The sequence below is a fragment of the Vigna unguiculata genome, chromosome 6 (assembly GCF_037176805.1).
Source record: "Vigna unguiculata cultivar grain cowpea cultivar isolate G323 ecotype 2 chromosome 6, ASM3717680v1, whole genome shotgun sequence".
NCBI classification, from domain to species: domain Eukaryota; kingdom Viridiplantae; phylum Streptophyta; class Magnoliopsida; order Fabales; family Fabaceae; genus Vigna; species Vigna unguiculata.
Genome location: NC_140797.1, coordinates 30,068,899 through 30,091,660, shown reverse-complemented (window position 1 = coordinate 30,091,660; position 22,762 = coordinate 30,068,899). Strand labels below are relative to the sequence as shown.

At 34.0% G+C, this 22,762-nt stretch overlaps 1 protein-coding gene and 1 long non-coding RNA gene across 2 annotated transcripts; both read left to right on the top strand.

Moving 5' to 3' along the window:
- The first annotated feature begins 7,100 nt into the window (after positions 1–7,100).
- Positions 7,101–22,330, top strand: VCL1 (vacuoleless1 (VCL1)). The gene is made up of 15 exons (XM_028076464.2): positions 7,101–8,046; positions 9,186–9,476; positions 15,737–15,876; positions 16,408–16,513; positions 16,593–16,685; positions 17,681–17,770; positions 17,853–17,966; positions 18,137–18,244; positions 18,349–18,422; positions 19,510–19,564; positions 20,218–20,399; positions 20,652–20,781; positions 20,927–21,029; positions 21,323–21,420; positions 21,846–22,330. Exons 1-15 carry the CDS (start codon positions 7,261–7,263, stop codon positions 22,005–22,007), a joined length of 2,532 nt encoding a protein of 843 aa, XP_027932265.1. The 5' UTR covers positions 7,101–7,260; the 3' UTR covers positions 22,008–22,330.
- On the top strand, positions 9,487–10,188 carry LOC146885760 (uncharacterized). The gene is made up of 2 exons (XR_014995851.1): positions 9,487–9,699; positions 9,742–10,188. It is a non-coding gene; the product is annotated as an uncharacterized LOC146885760 (long non-coding RNA).
- Positions 22,331–22,762: the final 432 nt, after the last annotated feature.

Below are 22,762 nucleotides of genomic sequence, written 5' to 3'. Positions count from 1 at the left end.
AACATTATTTAAATATGATTTTTTATGTCAATTATTAAAGTTGGTAGGAATACTTCCTTATCAAATAGCCAACATCAACGTATAGAAAAATAATCATAATTAGTAATATTTCAATTACAATATAAAATATATTAATTTAATCAAGATTTATATATTATTAATTATACATAAAACATACAATCATAGTAATATTTCAATTAAAATATAAAATATATTAATTTAATCAATATTTAAATATTAATAGTTATACATGAAACATAATAAAGTCACAAAACAATTCTCTTTAATAGCTTTGTAAAAAAGGTTATCATTGTCATCATTTAATTGACTTATGATATCAAGGTGAAAACCTATTTTAAAACACACAAAATTAACAAAAATAGTCAAATTGAATAATACGTAAAACACCAAAACAAATTATCATACATTTTTATAAATTACTTCTTCATAAGATGTAGATTTGCATAAAATAGTATGACAACAACTTAAATGCTTTCTCATTCAATATCACATGTACATTAGAATTGTTCACCCATAATTGATTGAAATGTAACTTGCAAGTTTAAACATAAGCAATTAAAAAAAATAAGGAAAACCTATAAAACCAAAAGAAACAATAATTAAAGTGGTGAATTCATGGTCTTGACTACAAGTTTCAATCATAAATTAAAGAAAAGTAATTTAATATGATTAGAACTAAAAGATTAGTAACCAGATTTTGTAATTATGTATAAGAAGAAAAACTTGAATGTGTCATACTATAAGAATAAACAATGAAGCCAAACATTTTAAATGGATAATGAGCAAGTAATCCCTTAATACATCCACAATGTTCTTGGCTTCCTAAAAAATAAGCTAAGAATCAACACTTAATATTGCTTTTGATATGATGCTTGAATTTTTTTTTCCTATTAGGAATACAAGAAAAAAATAATTAAAAAACATGAAGTGTGGTTGACAATTATAGACTTTATTAGAATTGAACGTATACCAATTTCTTCCATTTCATCACTCACAAATGCTCCATTTGCATGTTTTTGTGTAGCCATCTATACCTCTCCTCTACTAACCTTGTGCCACACATTTTTTTCCTATAAAATTGAAGAAAAAAGTATATGACCCATGAAGAGAGAAATTAAAATATATATTTGACACGAAGATATGTGATATAAGGGATATAACATTGAACCAAATAATAATACTAAATAACTATATCACATTGTATACTCTTAACAAATTGATAATGACTCTTAGTAACTGGGAATCAAGGTTTTACATAAAGTCAAATATATGTAAAGTATACTACATAATACTTTATACTAATTTCCATTTTGAACTTTTTTATATAATAGCTTACCAATGACATCAACAAATCATGCATGTACAAATTGATGTGGTGGTTGAGAATCAAATGCAAGTGCAATTGGAGACTAAACAATGAATGTAGGAGAAAAGTTGGTTTGACTAGTTGAAGATATCTTCACTTCCAGGGTTCTCGAAAATAAATGAATAAAGTGAAATAAAAATACAATTGTGTATACTGATGGAAGGATTATTAAATTTGAAAAAGAAAAAGTGAATACATTTTCCTTGGTTTAGGCACAATTGAAGGTGAAAAAGGGGGATATTCATTATTTGCTTGAGGTTCAATTGGAGTGGAAGGGAATGGAGATGAGCTTGTTGATTACTTGCTTGGGGTATGGTGTTTGTACTTGAAGTCTTAGAAATGTAGTTCTTGAGATATTAATTAAAAATGAATTAATATACTAAGCAAAACTAATGCAATTTATAGATGTCCCATTATACGAAATGAGCATTGGAGTTAAATAATTTAGATAGGTAAGGAGTCAAACTAAACCTTTAACATGTGCACAATGATCTTGGCTTCCTAAAGTAAGCTAATGAATCAGTACTTGATATTTCTTTTGATAAGGATGATGATGAGGTTGATTCATATGTTTGAATTTATTTTTCTACTAAGAATACAAGAAGAAACTAATTTAAAGAACTTGAAGTGGGATTGACAATTATACAATTGAGATTTCCCTAACACACCCATATGACCACCATTGCCTCATTCTAGTGACCCTTTGTGATATATTGTTTTTCCATGTGTTGTCCCTAGGTGATTGCCACCTTTGTGTGTGTGCTTCACATACACGTCCTTACTAGCACAAAACCATGTTTTCGATGTGATCCACTACTTGATGACCATTACTTCAACAAATCTTTACCTAATCCTCATCGACATCTACAGTTTGGTTTCTTTAAGGTTTTAGGGAAGATCGTTTTGTCGTAAAAGCAATGTAATTTTGTTTAATAACGATCTTGATGTAATCCTTGTAAGGATGGGAGGATCTTAATCAACTTAAGAGTTGTTTAAAAGCAAATAGTCCATGGAAGGTTCGATATAAGTTGTCGAAGCATGAATTATATGTTGTATTCAATTCAACAATCAAATAAAAATGAAAAAAACAATAACTATTTGCTAAAAGGAAATAAAATTGGATTAAAGAAAGGATGGAAGAACAAAGAGCCACATTTGTGATGAATCTCAAAGATAAAGATAAATGCAAGGAAGATTCCCACTTGAAAAACACTATCTAAAATAAGAACCAAAATAGGATTAGACAATCTCAGAGTTGTCTCACAAAATGTATATTCAATTTTTAAAAGTATGTTTATAATTTTCCTTTATTTATAGTTCACATGTCACAACCATGGAGGAAGAGAAAAGGTCAAAAGAAAGAAATTCCAAGTGTAAACACAAATCTAGTTAAGGTAATGATGCCCTTAGGCCTATGTTTAACACTTAGTTAATTCATAATCTTGATTAGTGTTAGTGAAAAACGACAAGTGCATTGGTTGCACATAGTAAGTAATAAATACCGTTCTCTCAATAAAAACTTGTGCAACACATGACAACTCTCGCAATTCAAAACTTAATCAGAAAACAAAGTTCACAAAAACACTAAGAAACATTTTTTGGTATTTGTGGTGGTAGGCCCAACCAGTCAACCTTTTTGGGAGTAAGTCACTTTGAACTCCTTTTTCTTTTAGCCTTTACGCTCTAAGGAGCTAAAAGGTTGGGGTTGTGTGGTGGTAGGCCCAACCAGGTGGCCTTTTTTAGGAGTAAGTCATTTTGAATTCTTTTTCCTTTTAGCCTTTATGCTCCAAGGAGCTAAAGGCTGGGGGACTGTGTGGTGATAGGCCAACCAGTCGGCCCAATCAGATGTTTCACGAGGAAAAATAGTAGATCGACTTAGGAAGCCATATAGGTAGTAAAGGACAATAAATGAGGGGATTAAAGAGGCATGTCAGATAACAAATCATAGGGAATACATGAGGACATTAAAGACACATTAAGGGATTGTTAAGGGGAAACATGAGCTAAGGAGATTGAAGGAGAGTGGATAAAGAGGGACATAGGACAAAGCAAAAAAAGATAAATCTTTTAATGCTCTAGCTGATTGGACTCTAGTCTTTTTGGCTAGAACAATATTTTATTAAATAGTTGGTGTCCAAAAAAATTGTAGCATATAGTATATACAATAGTCAAGACTAGATTTCATTCACTTCATTCTCATGCATTCACAAACATCCCAATTCCAAATTGAAGTCAAAATCAACTCACAAGATTACTCAAATCCTATTCCTAGTGACTTTGAGCCTATGATAACTCATCAAAGTCCAATCCCTTGGATCATCAAGAAGTAACCATGCATTAAGTTCAAGAGTATAAAGATTATTAATTAATTATGTTCTATCCCTAGATACAAGCTCCATTAAGTATTCAAATTCAGTTTTAGCTTCAAAATCCAACATCTCAAGAACCAACAATCAAGCCATGGATGATTAAGGCACAACAAGCATTGAACACAAAAATCAAATAGTAGCATTGAAATGGAAAAGCATATGTATTAACATCACAAAATACATAAGATTCAATTTATCACATTTAATCTCAACAATTTATCACATTTATATATACATGTTAAAATAATTGTTTAGAATATATAATAAGTTTAAAATAGGGATTTTTATTGAAATTAAAAATGTATAAAATAAAATTAATTTCAATATTTAGGTGGAGTGATTTCATGTATATATAAGTTGTAATTAAGTTTAGTTACTAATTTGGTCTCATCTTGGAAAGAGATAAAATTACTCCATTTAAAAAAAAATATGACTAAATTGAGTCAAAATTTCAAATATAAGAACTAAATTGATTACAAGACATTGTTATGGTAGTTTCATGTGTCTGTACACTGACACGTGACATTGTACGGACACGTGGCGCTGTCATTACCACGTGAGACAACAATAACTTGGCATATGACTTGACAAGTGACAAAAAAAAAACTAAATACTACGAGCTGACACATACAAACACAACGTTAGCACCAATATAACAAGAATAACCTAATTAAATCATTTTAAAAAACGAAAGGATTTAATTGTACCAAATAAGAATTACGGATCTATTTGAATTTTCCAAACAAATTAGAAGACCAAAAGGGGAATTAAGCATAACATGTTTTCACAAATTTGATTTAAAAACAACTCCTTCTTTAATGTTAGATGACAATTCAATATGCGATTAAAAGAGTTAAGATTGAAGAAGGATTTAGAGTCTATACTTTGTATACTAGTTTGTTTCTTAACAAGATTGTATCTGATTCTTGATTAACACAATCAAGTTTCAATAAGTGATTTTACAAAGTAAATTGACGCTGCAAAAGTGCAATCTGAGTATTATTTGGATCTTAGTCACTCTTGACTAAATAATCAAGTATTCTTTAAAGCAGTAGTCACTTTTGGCTAAGACACTAAGTATTCTTGACATTGATTAAGACATTGAGCATTCTCTAAAAAATAATCACTCATGCCTAAAATACTAAGTATTTTTTGGAACAAGAGTCGCTCTTGGCTAAATTAATGAGTATTCTGCCAAACAATAGTCAATCTTAGCCAAGACACCGAACATTCTTTGGAACAACAATTGTCCTAGACTAAACTACTATTTTACAAGAAATTTCATCAAAAGATCACATGTTTGCTAACTAAAAGAGTTGTTATGTCCCAAGACAAATAAAAGATAAGGTTGCATGAACATTATAATGTTTTAGCAATGTACTAGATTTGTAAGCTTTTTAATTAAGCATTCATAAGATTATGTTAAGTCAATCATGAAAAACTCTTTTTTTCCTCAAGGGTATTTTCTATTTATAAAGAACTTGGAAAGATGGTTGTTGCAAATCCTTTTGAAGTTGTTGTGAGACATTGAGAAATTCTTCTTTTTCAATTGTTTTTGTCGTCATAAAAGTTTAGGATTAAATAAAATGTTCTTCATGCAACATTAATTGAAAACTTCTTCTTGAAGAAACATTTTAATTGTCAAGATTTTATGAGGCGTATGGACTATGTGTTCTTCATGCAACATTAATTTAAAACTTCTTCTTGAAGAAACATTTTGATTGTCAAGATTTTATAAGGCGAATGGACTATGCTCAGGTGTTAGATTTTGCTTTCAGAGAATGTATTGACATAAATCAATTTTGACACACTCTTCAAGAGACCTTATGATATTGTTGTTACTTATAAGATCCCCTTCACTGGTCTAATAAGAGAACATTCTTTGTAAAACGTAATATAAACATATACAAGTTAAAATTGTACTATGAAATACTAAGGACAATATTTTATCATCTATATGTTAGCTTATTAAACAAATATAAGAGTACAATATGTTATTACATCTATTAACACTAGACTTAACACATGTATTGTCGAGATATGATATTTAAAGACATTATCATGTTTTAATATTTGTTGTAAAACACATAATCAGAGTTACTCAAGATAAAGTTAGGTATGGTGATATTTTGTCTATTAGGTTAGTTACATGAAACATAAATAAAGTTCCTTAATTTAAAGAAAAGGTTCTTACGGGACCGAAAGTTGTAATCCACAAATCACTTGAGGGCTTCGGACGATTGATCTTGGACTGATCTTCTCTTGCTTCCAAGGGAATCCGGGGGCATAATCCACAAATCCACAAATAATTTAATGCGTAATCAATGCATGGAACAGTGTGCTATTTATACCTTTTTACTTGTGGGTCCTACTTGGGATGGGCCTTTGGGCCCAATATTCCCTTTCTGGCTATTCTTGGATCCAGTGCTGAGGGGAGAAATTACCAAGAGGTTCTTCAGGGTTGGCGGTATTCGGTACTCGGTCATGAGGGTCTCTATGGGTGGATGCTCTCATCTTGTTGGTCGGAATGGCTACGCCATGGATCTGGACTGCTTTGGGGAGGGATACCTTAGTGCGGGGTAGGCGACTAACAGGAGGGTCGCTAAAGGCCGCGTACTTCAGGGGGTTGTCTGTTGTAACGTATGCGGCCACAAGTCTTGCTGAGGGCCGCGTTCTTTAGGGAGAGCGTTCAGTATGATGTATGCGGCTAATGAGACCATTGTCGAGTAAGCGGCTCTAAGGCTTTGCTGGAGGCCGTATACTGGGGGGTGGGATCCTTCAGAGTGGGAGGTAACGTGGACGGCCATTAGGCTTGCTGGATGGCATATGAACCAGGGGAGACTCTGTTAAGGTAGGCGGTCAGTGGGTGTGTCTGGTGCCGTGTACCTAGGTATGGTTGGGATAGAAAATAAATGTACAAAGTAATCACACATGTATATAATTTTTGAAAAAGGACAAATTGAAGGTAGAAACTCTGTATATATCATTTTCTTTCCTTAATTTCCTTCTAAGTGCTTAGAATGATATGTAAAATAGTTAAAATTATTATTTACACTTAAAAGTGACAAGTGAACTATCACATAATTAACCATTCACAAAGCTATATTTATCCCACACTACTAATACAACATATAATATAATACAAAGACAAAATTTTACTCTCATATTTTATCAATAATAATATTATCATATATAAAAGTATTTTGTATTTAAATATCAACACTAGGTTTTAACTTACCGATTTAAATCAAATTATAATGGTTATAATTGATAAAATAAATTCTAAATAGACTTAAAGTAACACTATTATTTGATAATTATAAAACTTTTTTTAATCTGATCACATTCTCTTTCTCGCCTTGTCGCTATGTCACTCTGTACGACTTTCTTCTTCCCAATTCCCCTGAACCGCTGCCACAGTGCGATCGATCCATGTTGAATCTCTGATTCAATCCCAAACCCTAACCCTATCAATTTGCATTGCCCTCCTTCTCCCACCCCTCAATGGCCAATGTCTCCGTCGCCGCGGAATGGCAGCTCCTCTACAACCGCTACTACCGCAAGCCCGAGCTCTACCCTATGCCGTGGAAGCACGTCGACCTCGCCCGCACCAAGGTTGCCGTTGCGCCCTTCGGCGGCCCGATCGCCGTCATCCGCGACGACTCCAAGATCGTCCAGCTCCATGCCGAGTCCGCCCTCCGCAAGCTCCGCCTCTTCTCTTCCTCGGGCCGCCCCCTCGCCGACGCCGTCTGGCGCCACTCCGGAGGCCGCCTCATTGGAATGTCCTGGACGGACGACCAGACGCTCCTCTGCGTCGTCCAGGACGGTACTGTCTACCGCTATGACGTCCACGCGAACTTGATTGAACCTAACCTGTCTCTAGGAAAAGAGTGCTTCGAGGACAACGTTGCGGATTGCGCGTTTTGGGGGAACGGCTTGGTTTGCATCACTGAGGCGAACCAACTTTTCTGCATCGCGGATTTCAAGAACCCAAGGGCGGTGAAGCTCGCGGATCCCCTGATCGATGAGATGCCTCATTGTATGGCGGTGATTGAGCCGCAGTACACGGTTTCGGGGAATGTTGAGGTTTTGCTTGGCGTGGATGATGCTGTGGTGCTTGCTGTGGAGGAGGATGGCGTGCAGAGGCTCGGGGAGGGAGTTCTACGTGGACCGCTGCAGAAGATGGTGGTTTCACGCGACGGCAAGTGGCTCGCGTCGTTTACGCATGACGGGAGGCTTTTAGTGACTACTTCGGACTTGACTGGCGTTATCATTGAGAGGGAGTGCGAGGTGGGTTTTGGAATCATGCTTTGGATAAATTGAAATTGATATTGTTGTGTCTGTTGTTAGGATAATTGCGTTTGTTGTTTTGGGTTGTTCTAAGTGTAGGATTGTTTGTGGTGTTGAAGTTGAAATGAGTGTTAGAGAAATGTTAGTAACCCATACTCTTCCTCATGACTTTTGTACTGTTTAACAATGCTTAACGAAAAGAAAGAAGTGTAAGAACAAGTGTGTTTGCTAACCTTCTTCAAGCATGCTACGTTTGATGGGTTTTGGGAGGTTTTCATGTAGTTTGTGGAACATGATCATGGTTTTAAAAAACAATCCATGACATGAGTTTGCCCGTACTGTCAAGGATTTTTTTAGTCTCTGTCTCCATGACTGCATGGCACAGTTGTCTGCAACTTTTTCGTTATGCCAAGAATCGTGATGAAACTGCATTGGTGAGTGGTGACCACAATGTGTTTTGGATGAATGTAGCCAAACGTTGGGGTAAGGTCAAGTCATTACTTGATTGTTATCTTCGAATGGTCTTGATTTATTTAAGTATATCATGTTCCATGTTATGCTAATGGGGGTGTATCTAAATCTTTAATGAGGCGTTTTGTTTATTATCTTTATATTGTTATGGATGTGTGTTTGTGTGTATATATGTCTACATACATACAGACATTGACACACTATTTGTAGATTCTACTTGTGTCTCTATATTCAAATTCTTGTGTTTGTATATATGCAAATTGTTGTGTTTGTATATATGCAGATTGTTGTGCTTGTATGTATTAAAATTGTTGTGTTTGTGTATGTTCAATAATGCTTAAGAATTTGTTGTTTGTATGTGTGTAGTGGAAGTTTGAATTTTGAGTTGTGTCATCAATTTAATTTGTTAATTTGTAAATTATATTGCAAACCAATGTTATTTTGTAAATTGTATTTTATTGCCAGTGACATGTCCTGTTTAAAACAAAAATGGATGTATCTAATACTTAGCGATGTGTATATAGTTTTCCTCTTGTGAATTTTCTACTCCATTTGCTATGTGTGTGTGTGTTTGTGTATGTATAGACCATTTTATCCTGTTATTCTCATTAGGTTTGGATTGGTACTTTCCATGGCACCCTTAACACTAATTGCTTGTGTGCATGCAGTCAGCCCTTCCTCCAGAACAGATTGCTTGGTGTGGAATGGATGCTGTGCTGTTGTATTGGGATGATATGCTTTTAATGATGGGTCCTGATGGAGAGCCAGTTCACTACCTTTATGATGAACCAATAATTCTTATACCCGAGTGTGATGGAGTGAGGATATTGTCCAACACTAGTATGGAATTTCTACAGCGGGTGCCTGATTCCACTGTTTCAATATTCACAATTGGAAGTACATCACCTGCTGCTTTATTATATGATGCCCTGGATCATTTTGATAGGCGAAGTGCCAAGGTAGAGAAGTTATTTCTACAATTATTTTAGTGTTGCTAGACTGATCATCATTCTAGATCTCTATAGCTTTTTATTCTATGTAGAATATATGTTAAAGTGTCAATCTTCTGATGCACCGATATACAATTTTTTGCATCCTATACCGATACAGGAAAGATATGTTTCCTATCTGTATCCATTATCCTTTTATTTCAAAAAAAAAAAAATTAAAATATCTGATATGGTTTGGGTACATGTTTTCTGAAAGTATAAGATTTGTGGATAGGTTATAGGATTTGTCTTGACATAATGGTGGTGCTGCATCATTAGATTCGGAGCTGTTCAACATCCCCCTTTTTGTCCTTGTATACGAAGTTAGATTAGTGTTGTGAAAATATCTTGGTCATTGACCTGGTCAAGGTACTAGGCTAATGTGTCAATGGTTGGACTATTGGTCACTAATTTTACCCGATTTACATAAAAAAAATAAAAATTATATTATATATATGTTAGAATAATTGTTAAATTTATGTATGTTAGAGTAATTATTAAGTCTAAAGTAGGGAGTAGTGTGTTGGGAACTACTTCCAGCTGTACCTGAGTCTAGTGCACTGTATGAGTTGTACCTAGGAATCTAGGGTAGTCTTTTGATCTTTCATCTTCTGTTGTATCAGTTTCTATCATTATAAATTGAAGATCACAAGAGGGATCTCTTAAGCCCTCCAATTTTATATTTCTGTGTTTAATCTCAACAATATACTTAACATAATTTGACAAATCCAACATAAATTTAATTTTTCTAATAATAAAGTATCAGGACATGAAATAACAAATAAAGGTCAACACAATGCAATTCCATAGTTGAATTTCAAAACATCATCATAAGAAAGTAACTAATATCCAAAATAAGTTCTCAATAACAATACAAATCCATAAACAAAAAGTGAGAAACACAACTTCATAAACAAGTATGAAAGAGCTGTCAGTGTGTATGTGTGTGTGTGCATATTAAAAGATTAAAAAATGAGAAAACATGAAATCTGACCAGGTCACTGACTTTTCCATTGACTCAATTCGTCAGACCAGGTTGACTTGGGGTCACATTGGATTAAGTACAGTTTTGGTCTTAACATCAACCTGAACTAATCTACCCATTGCATCGTGTTGGAGCCCAACAAGTTTATGAGCTGAAAGAGCCATTGGTCCATGAGGGCATGTGACACCTAAGGTATGGAAGGTTTATGTGCGCAAAAGAAAGAAGGGAAATCCTGAAGCTGAGGTGGCATGAGTAAGTGGAGAGGTTGTTACATAACAGTAGCGGAGAGGTGGTTAGAGGGGAGAGAGTATTTTCTGTTATTTAGTCTGATGAGGCAAAAGGGGAGAGGGTGATTATGTGATTTTCGGATTTTCTGTTCTAGGAGCTATGCTATGGGCAATTGGAGGTTTCTTTTTTATTGCAAATAACATACAATTCACAATGCCTTCAGTTTCTTTGTTCTCTTTTATCACTATATTGTTTAGTTTGTAACACATTGGATGGGTCGGTTTGGGTTTCACAACCATGAGTCGATGATGATTTTCCATGTTTTTTTTTAAACTTTACAAAACGTGTTTACCATTTTGCCTTTATATTCCTACAGCAAGGTCACTGCCAAAACTTGTAGTTTCCAGCGTCAAGTTAATATTTTATTAAAGTTAATAAATTTTATTGTATTACTCTATGAGCTATTACTGTGTATTAAAAAATTCAGAGAGAAGAGGGAGAGGTTTTAGAATTTATGAAGATGAATTTTGTAATTGCTGAAGAGCAACAGAGTACTACAAGTATGTAAGGATATCTAACTGATCTGAAACAAAAATAACAGAATATGAAAGACACTGAACGGCCTATAGCAAACATCTGCCTACCTGTGACAGACCCAATTGACCTAGAGTTAGTTAGAAAGTTGAAAGACAACAGTATTGTTTACCTATGCTACTCCTGTACAGAAAAAGAAACAAAAAGAAGCATTTCTGCTGAGCAACAGTACACTCCCCTGCATGCTCAAGGGGTTTGAAGAGAAGGAACTACCTTGACCTTGGATTGAAGAGCAGTAAAGTCAGTGGGAGAGCGAGTTTTGGTCAGAGCATGCATATTGATCAGTGGCAGGAACATGACCAACTTGTATTTCTTTACTGAGAGCCTCCTTACAAACAACAATAGATCTAATTCCATGTGTTTTTTACGTGGGTGGAGAATAAGATTATGAGAGAGAGCCAGTGTTAAAACTGTCAAAGAATAAGTGGAGATGAATGAGGAACCTTCAGTGCGGAAAGTAAAGTCTGATTCATATGACATCAGCCGTTGCAAGAGCCAGACTTTGTGCTGGAACGTGCAACAATTGCTTGCTTTCTGGACCACCAAGAAACAAAATTAGGACCAAGATAAATTGGGGCACCAGATGTAGACCTTCTGTCTTCAGGTTTTGGGCCCAGTCTGCTTCACAATAAGCTTGCAGAGTTAAAGAAGCTCAAGACTTTGCAGGTTGAAGATGAAGGTCCGAAGACACAGACAGTACCTTTGAGATACCTTAAAATTTGTTTAATTGCTGTCCAGTGTTTTTCTAAACCATTTGACATGAACTGGCAAACTTTATTCACAGAAAAGCTAATTTCTAGTTGAGTTATAGAAGCAAATTGTTACAAATGAGTGGTAAAGAGAAGCATCAAGAACAAGATCAGAACGTTGTTTAAGTCAACTTGCAGCCACCAATCATGGGTGAAGAAATAGTATCAGCTTGTTCCATGGTTGTTTGAAGAAGAAGATCATGAATGTATTTGCTTTGTGTGAGAACCCAAGAGCATCTTTTTGTGATATTACCTTCAATACCAAGAAAATAGTCTAGATCACCAAGAACTTTGAGTGATAAAATTGAGTTGAGCTGAGTAATGAAATTATGTCATAGAAAAATCTATGCTAGTTATAATGTTGTCATCTACATAAACCAAAATGTAAACCACAACTTCTTGAAGAGAATACACCGAGTGAAGGATCATATTTGCTATCTTTGAACAGCAGACTAAAAAGGGTAGATTTTAATATATCAAGCCAGGCCTGAGGGTTAATTCTGCATGCAAGAGATTTATCAGGGTTCTCAAAACCAGGAGGTTAAGAAATATATAACTCTCCATCAAGAAAACCATTGTTGACATCTAGCTGTTTTATAACCCACTTATGTGTGTGAGAGCAAGATTTAGAATAATCTGTAGAAAAAGTCATTGTAATCCAAACCATGTTGATGAAATCTTTGAGCCACATTTCTGCTTTATATTTTATTAACAGAGCCATCTGGATTATATTTTATTCTAAAATTCTACTTACAGCTAATGGTACCGCGATTAGAACGTAGAGAAGTAAGAGTCCAAGTATTGTTTATAGTAAAGCATCATATTCTTCTTTCATAGCAGTATGCAAGGTGGACTAGGCTGTTTTGCAGTTTTAATTTCAAGGGGAGTTAGAAGGAGACTAGGCTGGACATGAGGCTTGACAATACAGATTTTGCTCTAGTTTGCATAGAATGAATATCAGATGGATGTGAGGGAGCTGGGAGATTAGGGACAGACTTATGAGACTAATGAGTTTGATGTTTAATGTGGCGCTTAAGGAAGGTGTGGATGTAGGAGCAGGGGAAGTGGTGGGTGCAGGAGAATATGACAGTGAGAGGAACAGAAACACAAGTAGTGGAATTAGAAGAACTTTTGAAGACCAACTCAGCGCATGGAAACCGTGACTAATAAAAAAAACATCTTTGAATACATAAATACGACCATCATTAGTGGGACACTTGTTGCCTTAGTGAGAGGTGAAAACGCCAAGAAAAACACGCAATTGTGAGCAGAATTGAAGTTTATGACTATTTTAAAGTCTAAGATGCAGAAAACAAGAACACCAAAAAAATGTGAGCAAATGATAATCTGCGAATGGACCAAAGAATTTTTGGTAAGTTATTTGAGAATTTATGTGAAGATGGATTTTGTAATTGCTGAAAAGTAACTGCGTAAAACAAGCATATAAAGCTATCTGACTAACTGATCTGAAACAGATATAACATAATACAAGAGAACTCTGAACTGCCTTCAACAAAATCTAAACTACCTGTGGCAAACCTAACTGGCATGGAGTTAGTTAGAATATTAAAGACAACTTTACAATGTGCCTAAACTAAGTGTCTTTGTTGAGTAACAATACTCGAATACTGTGTAAAACATATTTCATTGTTATATTATTTACTTTAATATGTATATTTTCGTATTTTCATTTTAATATATTATGTATTGCAGGTTATCAAACTCGCGAGTTAACTCGCTAACTTGAACGAGTTTACGTTCCTAGTCATGGCTTCCGAGTTAACTCGGAAGCAAACTCGTTTTTCGAGTGAACTCGGTAGAATCGGATGTAGACTCAGTTCACTCGGTCAAACTCGCGAGTTTGAAACGATTTAGCGAGTTAAATAAGAAAAAACATTCAAACTAAAAACAGTATTTTGGAACACATTTGTGGAAAAAACTCTTTGGGATTAGGGTTTGAGTGTTTTTTGATTCAGCCCCTTCTTCATTCTTTCTTCTAAAGCACTCTCCATTATGCATTTGTTGGACCCTTTCTTGTCGTGGTGCTCGCCGTTGCAGTTGCTTGCCGTCGCTCAATCTTCGCATGTGGGAGCTTGCCTTCGTGAGTGCTCGCGACCATGGCTAGTCATGTCTGTGACCTTCCTGTTGCACTTGCCGCTCATAAGTTGGCTGCGTTAGTAAGTAGTCATGGAAGATAAAGTTTGTAGGGTTTCTGCTGGCTTTTGGACCTTAAAATCATTGGGCTCAAATGTTTGCATACGAAAGTTAAGAGACATTTTTGAATTATATTAAATATTAAATATGATATGAATAATTAATTAAATTTATTATAAAAATAGTTAAAATAATAGAAAAAGTATTTAAAAATACAATATGACTAACTAATAATAATATTAATAATATTTCAATATAAAAATTTATTTATAATATCATATAAGAGTATGTTATTATATTATTTATAAATATTTTAATATTTTTTTATTTAAAGTAAACTCTTACGAGTTTACGATTCGAGTCCACGATTCGAGTTTACCGGACTCTCACAAGTTTAGGTAAACTCTTGAGTTTGACAACCTTGATGTATTGCATATTCGTATCATATATTTTTATTATATAGTAGAAAACATAAAAAAAGTTTAATTGATCAATAATGACAGTTGTACACTTACAAAAATTAATCTTGTAAAAAGTATGTTATTCTATAATTCACACACAAATATATATTCTTCATTTGAATTTTCTGAATGTGCATCTTAAATTCAGTGTACCCTATCTCTGCAAGAATTGACCTATTGCCTTATCTGATAGTATCTTAAATAACTGAATTCAATCACTGCCATTTATTAAATTCAGATATTTAGTCAGTGCTAAGTGCCAGCTAATGAGAATTAGTTTTAATATTTTTGGTTTTTGTTTGTAAAATATTATGAAGAATTTGAAAAGGGAGTTAATTTTGAAGCTTGAGAAATGAATCTGACTGGTTTTTCTTCTTTTAATAGGATTGCTCTGCTTGTCTGTTGTAGTTAGGAGCTACTAGATTTGCTTTGAGCCATAGATTGGTAGGCTAATTCTTACCAAGAATCTATCTGTGTTAACTGTTTGGTGTAGCCTTTTATTTAAATTTTAGATTCACTGCTTTCTTCTCTGTTGAGCACTCTGATGCTGTTTTATTTGTGGAAAGTCTGTAATTGCTAACTGATTTTTATTTTATTTTAGTTTTGTTTAGTAAACAACTAAATTGAATGCTCAAATATGTCTTGTTGTTAATATTTTAGGCTTTTACAGCTTCCTACCCTAACCCAGTATAAGAGTTGAACATGTCGAGCATTGCTTTTTATTGACAACAAAATATACACTTATTTTACTACATTTTGAAGGAAGAGAAGAATGCCCACTTTTTCCAGTAATGGAAAAGGTGGTAAACTTGGCTAGCTGAATCTGGTTCATTTATTTATTTTTTATAATTTAATACAACAAAAGGAAACTGGTGGATCAAATAAATAAGAATTTTGTGAATGATTTATGACTTGCTTTTGGTATTAAAATCAATAAGAAAGGCCTTACTATATTTGGATCTTAGTTGATATGTGAGGTCTTCATTTGGATTTTAATTATAACATCATCAAACTGTTCATTCTTATAAATGAGATTCTGATTTTATTGTCATTCCCCAGGCTGATGAAAATTTGAGATTGATAAGATCGTCTCTTCCTGAGGCAGTTGAAGCTTGCGTTGATGCTGCAGGTCATGAATTTGACGTTTCACGCCAGCGAACTCTCTTAAGGGCAGCGAGTTATGGGCAGGCCTTTTGTAGGTGAGTTTGATCTGGATATACTGGTGATATTTATTTAAGGGTTAAATATGTTTTTGGTCCTTCAAGTTTCAGCGAAATTTGGAATTAGTCCCTCATCAAAACTTTGACCAATTTAGTCCTTCATCTTTCAAAATGCGTGAATTTAGTCCTTTTAACCAAATTTTGTTAAGTTTATCTAACGTTTCAAACGCATTTCATGATAGTATTTAAATTATTTAAACTGTTTGACACATTTTTGCTTCAATGTTAACTTAAATACTATCATGAAATGCGCTTGAAACATCATATAAACTTAACAAAATTTGGTTAAAAGGACTAAATTCACACATTTTGAAAGATGAAGGACTAAATTGGTATAAAGTTTTGATGAGGGACTAATTCCAAAATTCACTGAAACTTGAGGGACCAAAAACATATTTAACCCTTTATTTAAAAATGTTTTGTTGTGGATAGTGAATGTCTCAAGACTAAAGAGGGACACACATTTTCTGATATTTGCTCTCGGTAATGATATCCAGTTGACTTTGGCAGCAATTTTCAACGTGATCGTATCCAAGAGATGTGTAAAATTCTGCGGGTCTTGAATGCAGTGCGCAGCCCTGAGATTGGCATTCCTCTTAGTATTCAGCAATACAAGGTTTTTAAGGCTTACTTGTCTATCTCAGTGCTGAAATTGCCTGTATTGACACTGTACTGAATTAGCTTATTGCCATCAGTTGCTTACACCATCTGTTCTGATCGGTCGCCTGATTAATGCTCACCAACATCTGCTTGCACTGAAAATATCAGAATATCTTGGAATGAATCAAGTAAGTTTGTGTGTATTGTACGAATTACTGTATAGTTTGGCATTTTGTTTGTTGGCTGTGCAGCCATTGCTTTTCCTTTTGATCCATCCAATAGCTCCTTACATCCCTCCATTCTCTTCACATTTACATTCCCTTCTGTGCTGCCAAGTGTCCAGTCTGTCAGTGCCACCTTTCTCTTTCATAACAACCTCCTCTACTACACTTTCCAAATTGTTCTCTATTCTATCGATGTGGACCGTCCTTTCTACATTATATGCAATTGGATGGAGGATGAGGTCCATTACCTTGGGTGGAGGGGTGCATCTGAAGACACAGGCCCCGATTTCCCTATAACTGAACCTGGACCTAACTAATGAACCTGAACACTGAACTGACCTAAATTAATTACCATTAGACATTTCAATTACTCCATGACACTATTAATCACTCGTGAGGCATATTTTTAACCATTACTGCCACTACTATTGATAATTGTATTCAATTACATTCATTTACTCTTAACCACTTGTAACAAAATTAACTACTACATTTCTTCAATAACCTCATGATGCAATTAACCTCTTATGAGACATATTTAACTGTTAGTGCCACAAGCACAAATTGACTTATATATAATCACAATTTTTTCCCCTAAACCTTTGTGAGAAAAAGTTAACCATATTTATATTTGTCCAAAGCATATAAAATAACCATGCTGTCATTTTCAACCACATTTTATGGGTGGACGCTGGGTGGAACATTCTCAGCAGTATGATAGTCACTACTCTACTTTACATGCGTGTGTTTAGTATAGGAGTACAACTGAACTTGTGTGAAAATAATAATGGGATCTAACAACTGCAGCAACTAAATAGATTGCTTTATTCTATTCCTCTCCCCCTCTTGCCATTAATATCATCAGCACATTAGCAGTCTTCTTTAAGCATATATGTATTTTTTGATCTTCCTTTAAGTATACACGTGAGTTTGATATTTTGGCGACTGCTTTTGTGTAGGAGGTGGTGATAATGCACTGGGCATGTTCAAAGATAACTGCTTCATTGGCAATTCCTGATGCAGCTCTTTTGGAGATTCTGCTGGATAAGGTTATCCTCCCCCAACTTCAAACACTGTTCATTCTATTTATTTTTTTGCAATAAGGCTTGAAATTTCTTTTTTTTTACTCAGTTAAAACTGTGCAAAGGCATATCCTATGCAGCTGTTGCGGCTCATGCAGACAAAAGCGGCAGACGAAAGTTAGCTGCCTTACTTGTTGAACACGAGCCTCGATCGTCAAAACAGGTGCTATTCTGATTCTCTTGTATTTATAGATACATGTTGAAATTATTGGCTTTTAATTCACACCTCACCTCCCATGCATCTTTCTACCCATTTTGTTGGCTTGTATCTCCTGTCTACCATGTTTTATCCAAGTCTATTTTATTATTGTACTCATTAATTCTTATGTTCAGGTTCCTCTCCTGTTAAGCATTGGAGAAGAAGATATAGCCTTGATGAAGGCGACTGAATGTGGGGATACAGATCTTGTTTATCTTGTACTTTTTCATATTTGGCAAAAGGTATTGGTTCACGAATTCTTAATATTTTATGTTGTCTATTGTGTGATGAGTATGAAGTAACATGAGTTTATTTCCATTGCCCGATTCTCCTATACATGATGCAGAGGCAGCCATTGGAGTTCTTTGGCACTATACAGGCCCGACATTTAGCACGTGACTTATTTGTAACTTATGCACGGTATGTGACCTTGAACCATATTCCAGAAGGCAAGACAGTGTGGATCCTCCAGGTTATATAATATTAAGGTCATAGCTAATTCCTAACCAAATAAAGAAATAAGAAGCTTACAATTTTTTTTTAATGTAATGGAAAACTACATGTTATTGCATTATGATAACAAGCCAAGCGTAACTCATTCCAAAAGCCTGATATAATATTAGAAATAGGCTTAGCAAACTTTGAAAAACTTGCTCAAGGGAGAGGGATTGCCCAAGTTTTATAAGGAATAATCTTATGAAATTTCTAGCCAATGTGGAACATAGTAATTGAATACTACATTTTAAGTTGAATTCGACCAACAGACTCTTGGAAATTCTGTTAACTGTTAATGATGACAATCTTGTCACATTGTTTATTTACAGTGTAACCTGTGTACTTGCTGTCCAAGTTTGCCTACATGTTACACGAAAAATTCTCAAAATGTTTTGCGGTAGTTAGGAATCCAGTCGCTAGCCAGTTAGAATTGGAGTTAAATAGGAAGATGTATTGATGCTAAAATATTCTCAAAATGAGTTGGATTTGTCGACTCAGTTGAGAAGGAGTAACTGCTGTGAAGGAGCATCCTCCTTTTCTTATTAATATTAATCAACAACGTATAAATATTTCTCTATTGTAATTCTCTAATTTCCTGATCTTTAATCTCTTCTTGCTACGACTATCCTTGTTAACTGCTGTGAAGAAGCATCCTTCTTTTATTATTAATATTGATCAACAAAAGATACATATTTCTCTATTGTAATTCTACAATTTCCTAATTTTTAATCTCTTGCTACTATCCTAGTTTTTACGCACTCAGTCGCCTAAAACATATCACCATTCATTAATAACTACGTCTTAAAAGGGTATAGTTGGGAGGTACACATTTAGTAAAGAAGAAAGGCAGAGAAGGGGGAAAAGCAGTGCTTAAAATAGAAGATGAACAGCATTTGCTATATCATTGTTCGTGTTTTTTGTTTTGGCATACTTGTTTTCATGTGTTCTTATTTGAATTATTAATGTTAAAAGGGGATGCCATCCTGGAATAATGACCACATCTCAATTTCAGGTTCTATAAAGATGAATTTTTGAAGGACTTTTTCTTATCAACTGGGCAGCTTCAAGTATGTTTTCATTCTTTGCAATGATTTGCATGTGTAGTTTCTAATTTTGAATCTGTACATGAGAGAGAACATCTGGTATTTGTCATGTGTAGTTTAGGAGTGTAGTTTTGAAGGGAAAGAGGAGGGAGAAGACAACTTTTTTATTTTTAAATTAAGAATTATATAATGTTATAAAAGTAAATAAAAGATGAGGATATTAGGTTTAAGGTAAAATTCTTTTATTATATTGCAAAACATAATATCAAAATGGAGAAGGTTTATTAGAAATTATGTTTTAATCCTTTCCTGTTCCCCCTATAGCTTCACACCCTAATATATACCATGAACAACATATGGGTGATATGGTTATTGCGATTTCTGTCTGACTTTTTGTGTGGAATTGACTATTTGTCTATCAACATATACTGGCTACCCAGCACTTAATTATTTTCTTTTTCCTTTTCTCTCCAAATATGCCTTTTATATTGAGCGTGCCATTGATTCTGCCTTGCAATTTTTGCATGATTTAGTAATTGTATCAGTCTGAAACTTTATAATCATACTTGATATGCCTGTAATTTTGGATTTGATTAAGTCTGCCATATCATATCCTTGTATGCTCAACATGCTTTTCATTTGAATTCTGGGATTTAGTCTAAAGTCAATCTATGTAGGATGTGGCATTTCTTTTGTGGAAAGAATCATGGGAACTCGGGAAAAATCCGATGGCAAGCAAAGGATCTCCACTTCATGGTCCTCGAATAAAACTTATTGAGAAGGCACAAAGTCTTTTTGCTGAAACCAAGGAGCATATCTTCGAATCTAAGGCAGCTGAGGAGCATGCAAAACTGTTAAGGTGTGACTATTTTTTTCAAATCACTAGGACTATAAAATAATCTAGCATTTTATTTGTTAGGCTTGTTGTGATAGTAAATGAATATATATGAACACACACACACACACACACACACACACAAACAAAGAGGCTGTTCCCATATTTTTTCCTGTTCCCATATTTCTGGAAAAAAAGTTTAGACTCCGGTATAGGTTGAGTAAATATTCATTTCATGCGATCAAGACGAATATTATAACACTGTTGCTACTGCAGAATTCAGCATGAACTTGAAGTTACTACAAAGCAGGCCATATTTGTGGATTCTAGTATAAATGATACAATCCGTACTTGTATTGTCTTGGGAAATCATCGAGCTGCAATGAAAGTTAAAACAGAATTTAAGGTTGGTAAATTACATTAATTAGTGCCTATTTACATTAATAATTTGTTGGCACAAAATCCAAAAATATTAAAATAGGAACTCTTGTAATACGCCTTCTATCTCTGTAAATTAGTTCTTGAGTCACAATTTTCGTTGCTCTCTTCAGGTGTCTGAGAAGAGGTGGTATTGGCTTAAGGTTTTTGCTTTGGCTACAATCAAGGATTGGGTTGCCCTAGAAAAATTTTCAAAGGAGAAGAAACCTCCAATTGGTAAGTTTTTCGACTCATTTTGATTTTATAATTTGTAGGGAATTGGTAAGTTTAGACTGCAATTCTGCAATGAATGGGTGAGATACAGATGTTTATCATTACTACGAAGAGTTCAGCATTATACTTTACAGGTTTGGATGTTAATGAAATGTTAGAATGGTGCAAATCAATCTTATTGACTCCTTGTTTTATATTTCAGTGCAAAGGAAATGAACTTTTTCTTTATTTCAGCTATGCTGGCTACTAGTGCTAACACATCACTACTCTAACATTCAATGTTATGGTATCGATAGGTTTCAGGCCATTTGTGGAGGCATGCATTGAAGCAGACGAAAAGGCAGAAGCCATTAAATATATCCCAAAACTTGCAGACCCTCGTGAAAGAGCTGAGGTATTTTGTGCTTGTCTCAATCGACATAACTTTTTATTTTTCAGCTTAACAAATAATAATAATTCCAAAAATTGCAGACCCTCGTGAAAGAACTGTTAAAATTTAATTTTATAGATTATTGTTTTTTATTTAGACTTATGAAATTAAACTTTTTTTTTTTATTAAACTTTCTTCTGCACTTTTATTTTGATTATACTATAGATTGAATTTTTATTTGAATTTATTTGTAAAATGTTTCTCATATTAGTTATTTTTTAAAATCATATTCTTAACTTATGAATACTTTAGTATTAGTTTGTGGAAAAACTTATTTCACCTTTTTCTTATTTTCATATTCTAGAAGTGTTTATAGAAAAAATCACCCATAAAAGGAGGTTTCCCCTTTTAGTTTAATTGTTGTGATAACTTTTGTTTATCTTGGACAGTCATACGCTCGAATTGGTATGGCGAAGGAAGCTGCGGATGCTGCATCACAGGCTAAAGATGGTGAATTACTTGGTCGGCTGAAATTGACTTTTGCACAAAATGCTGCAGCTTCATCAATATTTGATACTCTTCGAGATCGTTTGTCTTTCCAAGGTGCTTAACTTTTTCAGACCTTCCTTCTTTATTCTATTCTGTTCCTCGCTTATTCTTGTCCTTTTCGAATATTTATTGTGTATATTGTGAAAAAAATATAGTGTATCTTATATGCTAATGTGAGAGGTAAATGTGCTCAGATGTTTGTCTTTAGTTTTTTTTCTTTTCTTTTTTTCGTGTCTTGTAGTTTGCTTGGTTTATCTTCTATTATTCCTGTATAATAAATAGTACAATTTGCGATTGAGTAGTGACCACAGCTGAGTTTGTGATTTGTACTAACCATTGCCAGATTCTTTTTTAATTTATTTTGTTGGTGTGACTGTTGACACAATTGGTAGTTCTCCAAAACTCATCATGTAAATATTTACTAGTAGTAATCGGAAACTGTTTTACCCCTCTCAAATGGTGTTTTTTGAATAAATGCATTTAAATTTCTTATGTTTTAAATAGGATACAATAATTTGTTTTTTACTATTTAAGGATGAATAAATAAATATATCTTTTAAATTAAAGTTTTATTATAAGATAAGAAACTTAGAATTGGAAATGAGTATGCAAAATTTTGATTTTCTTAAATTTGAAATTCTATAATTTATAGCGATAATAAAGAAATTCTTATATATTTTGCTTTATTATTTTCTCTGCTTTTTTATATTTTTTAAATAATTTATCCATTTAATTTTAACTGAAAACTAAATGAAAAGTAATGGTGTCATCCCAACAATCCATGTTATACCAAATAAATTTAAAAAAAAAAAAAATT

Excerpts from the sequence above, each read along its gene's own strand:
- VCL1 (XM_028076464.2), top strand. The coding sequence starts at position 7,261 with ATGGCCAATGTCTCCGTCGCCGCGGAATGGCAGCTCCTCTACAACCGC. Across the intron at positions 16,514-16,592 it reads TTAGTATTCAGCAATACAAG|TTGCTTACACCATCTGTTCT; the intron begins GTTTTTAAGGCT and ends TATTGCCATCAG. Across the intron at positions 20,782-20,926 it reads AAGTTAAAACAGAATTTAAG|GTGTCTGAGAAGAGGTGGTA; the intron begins GTTGGTAAATTA and ends TGCTCTCTTCAG.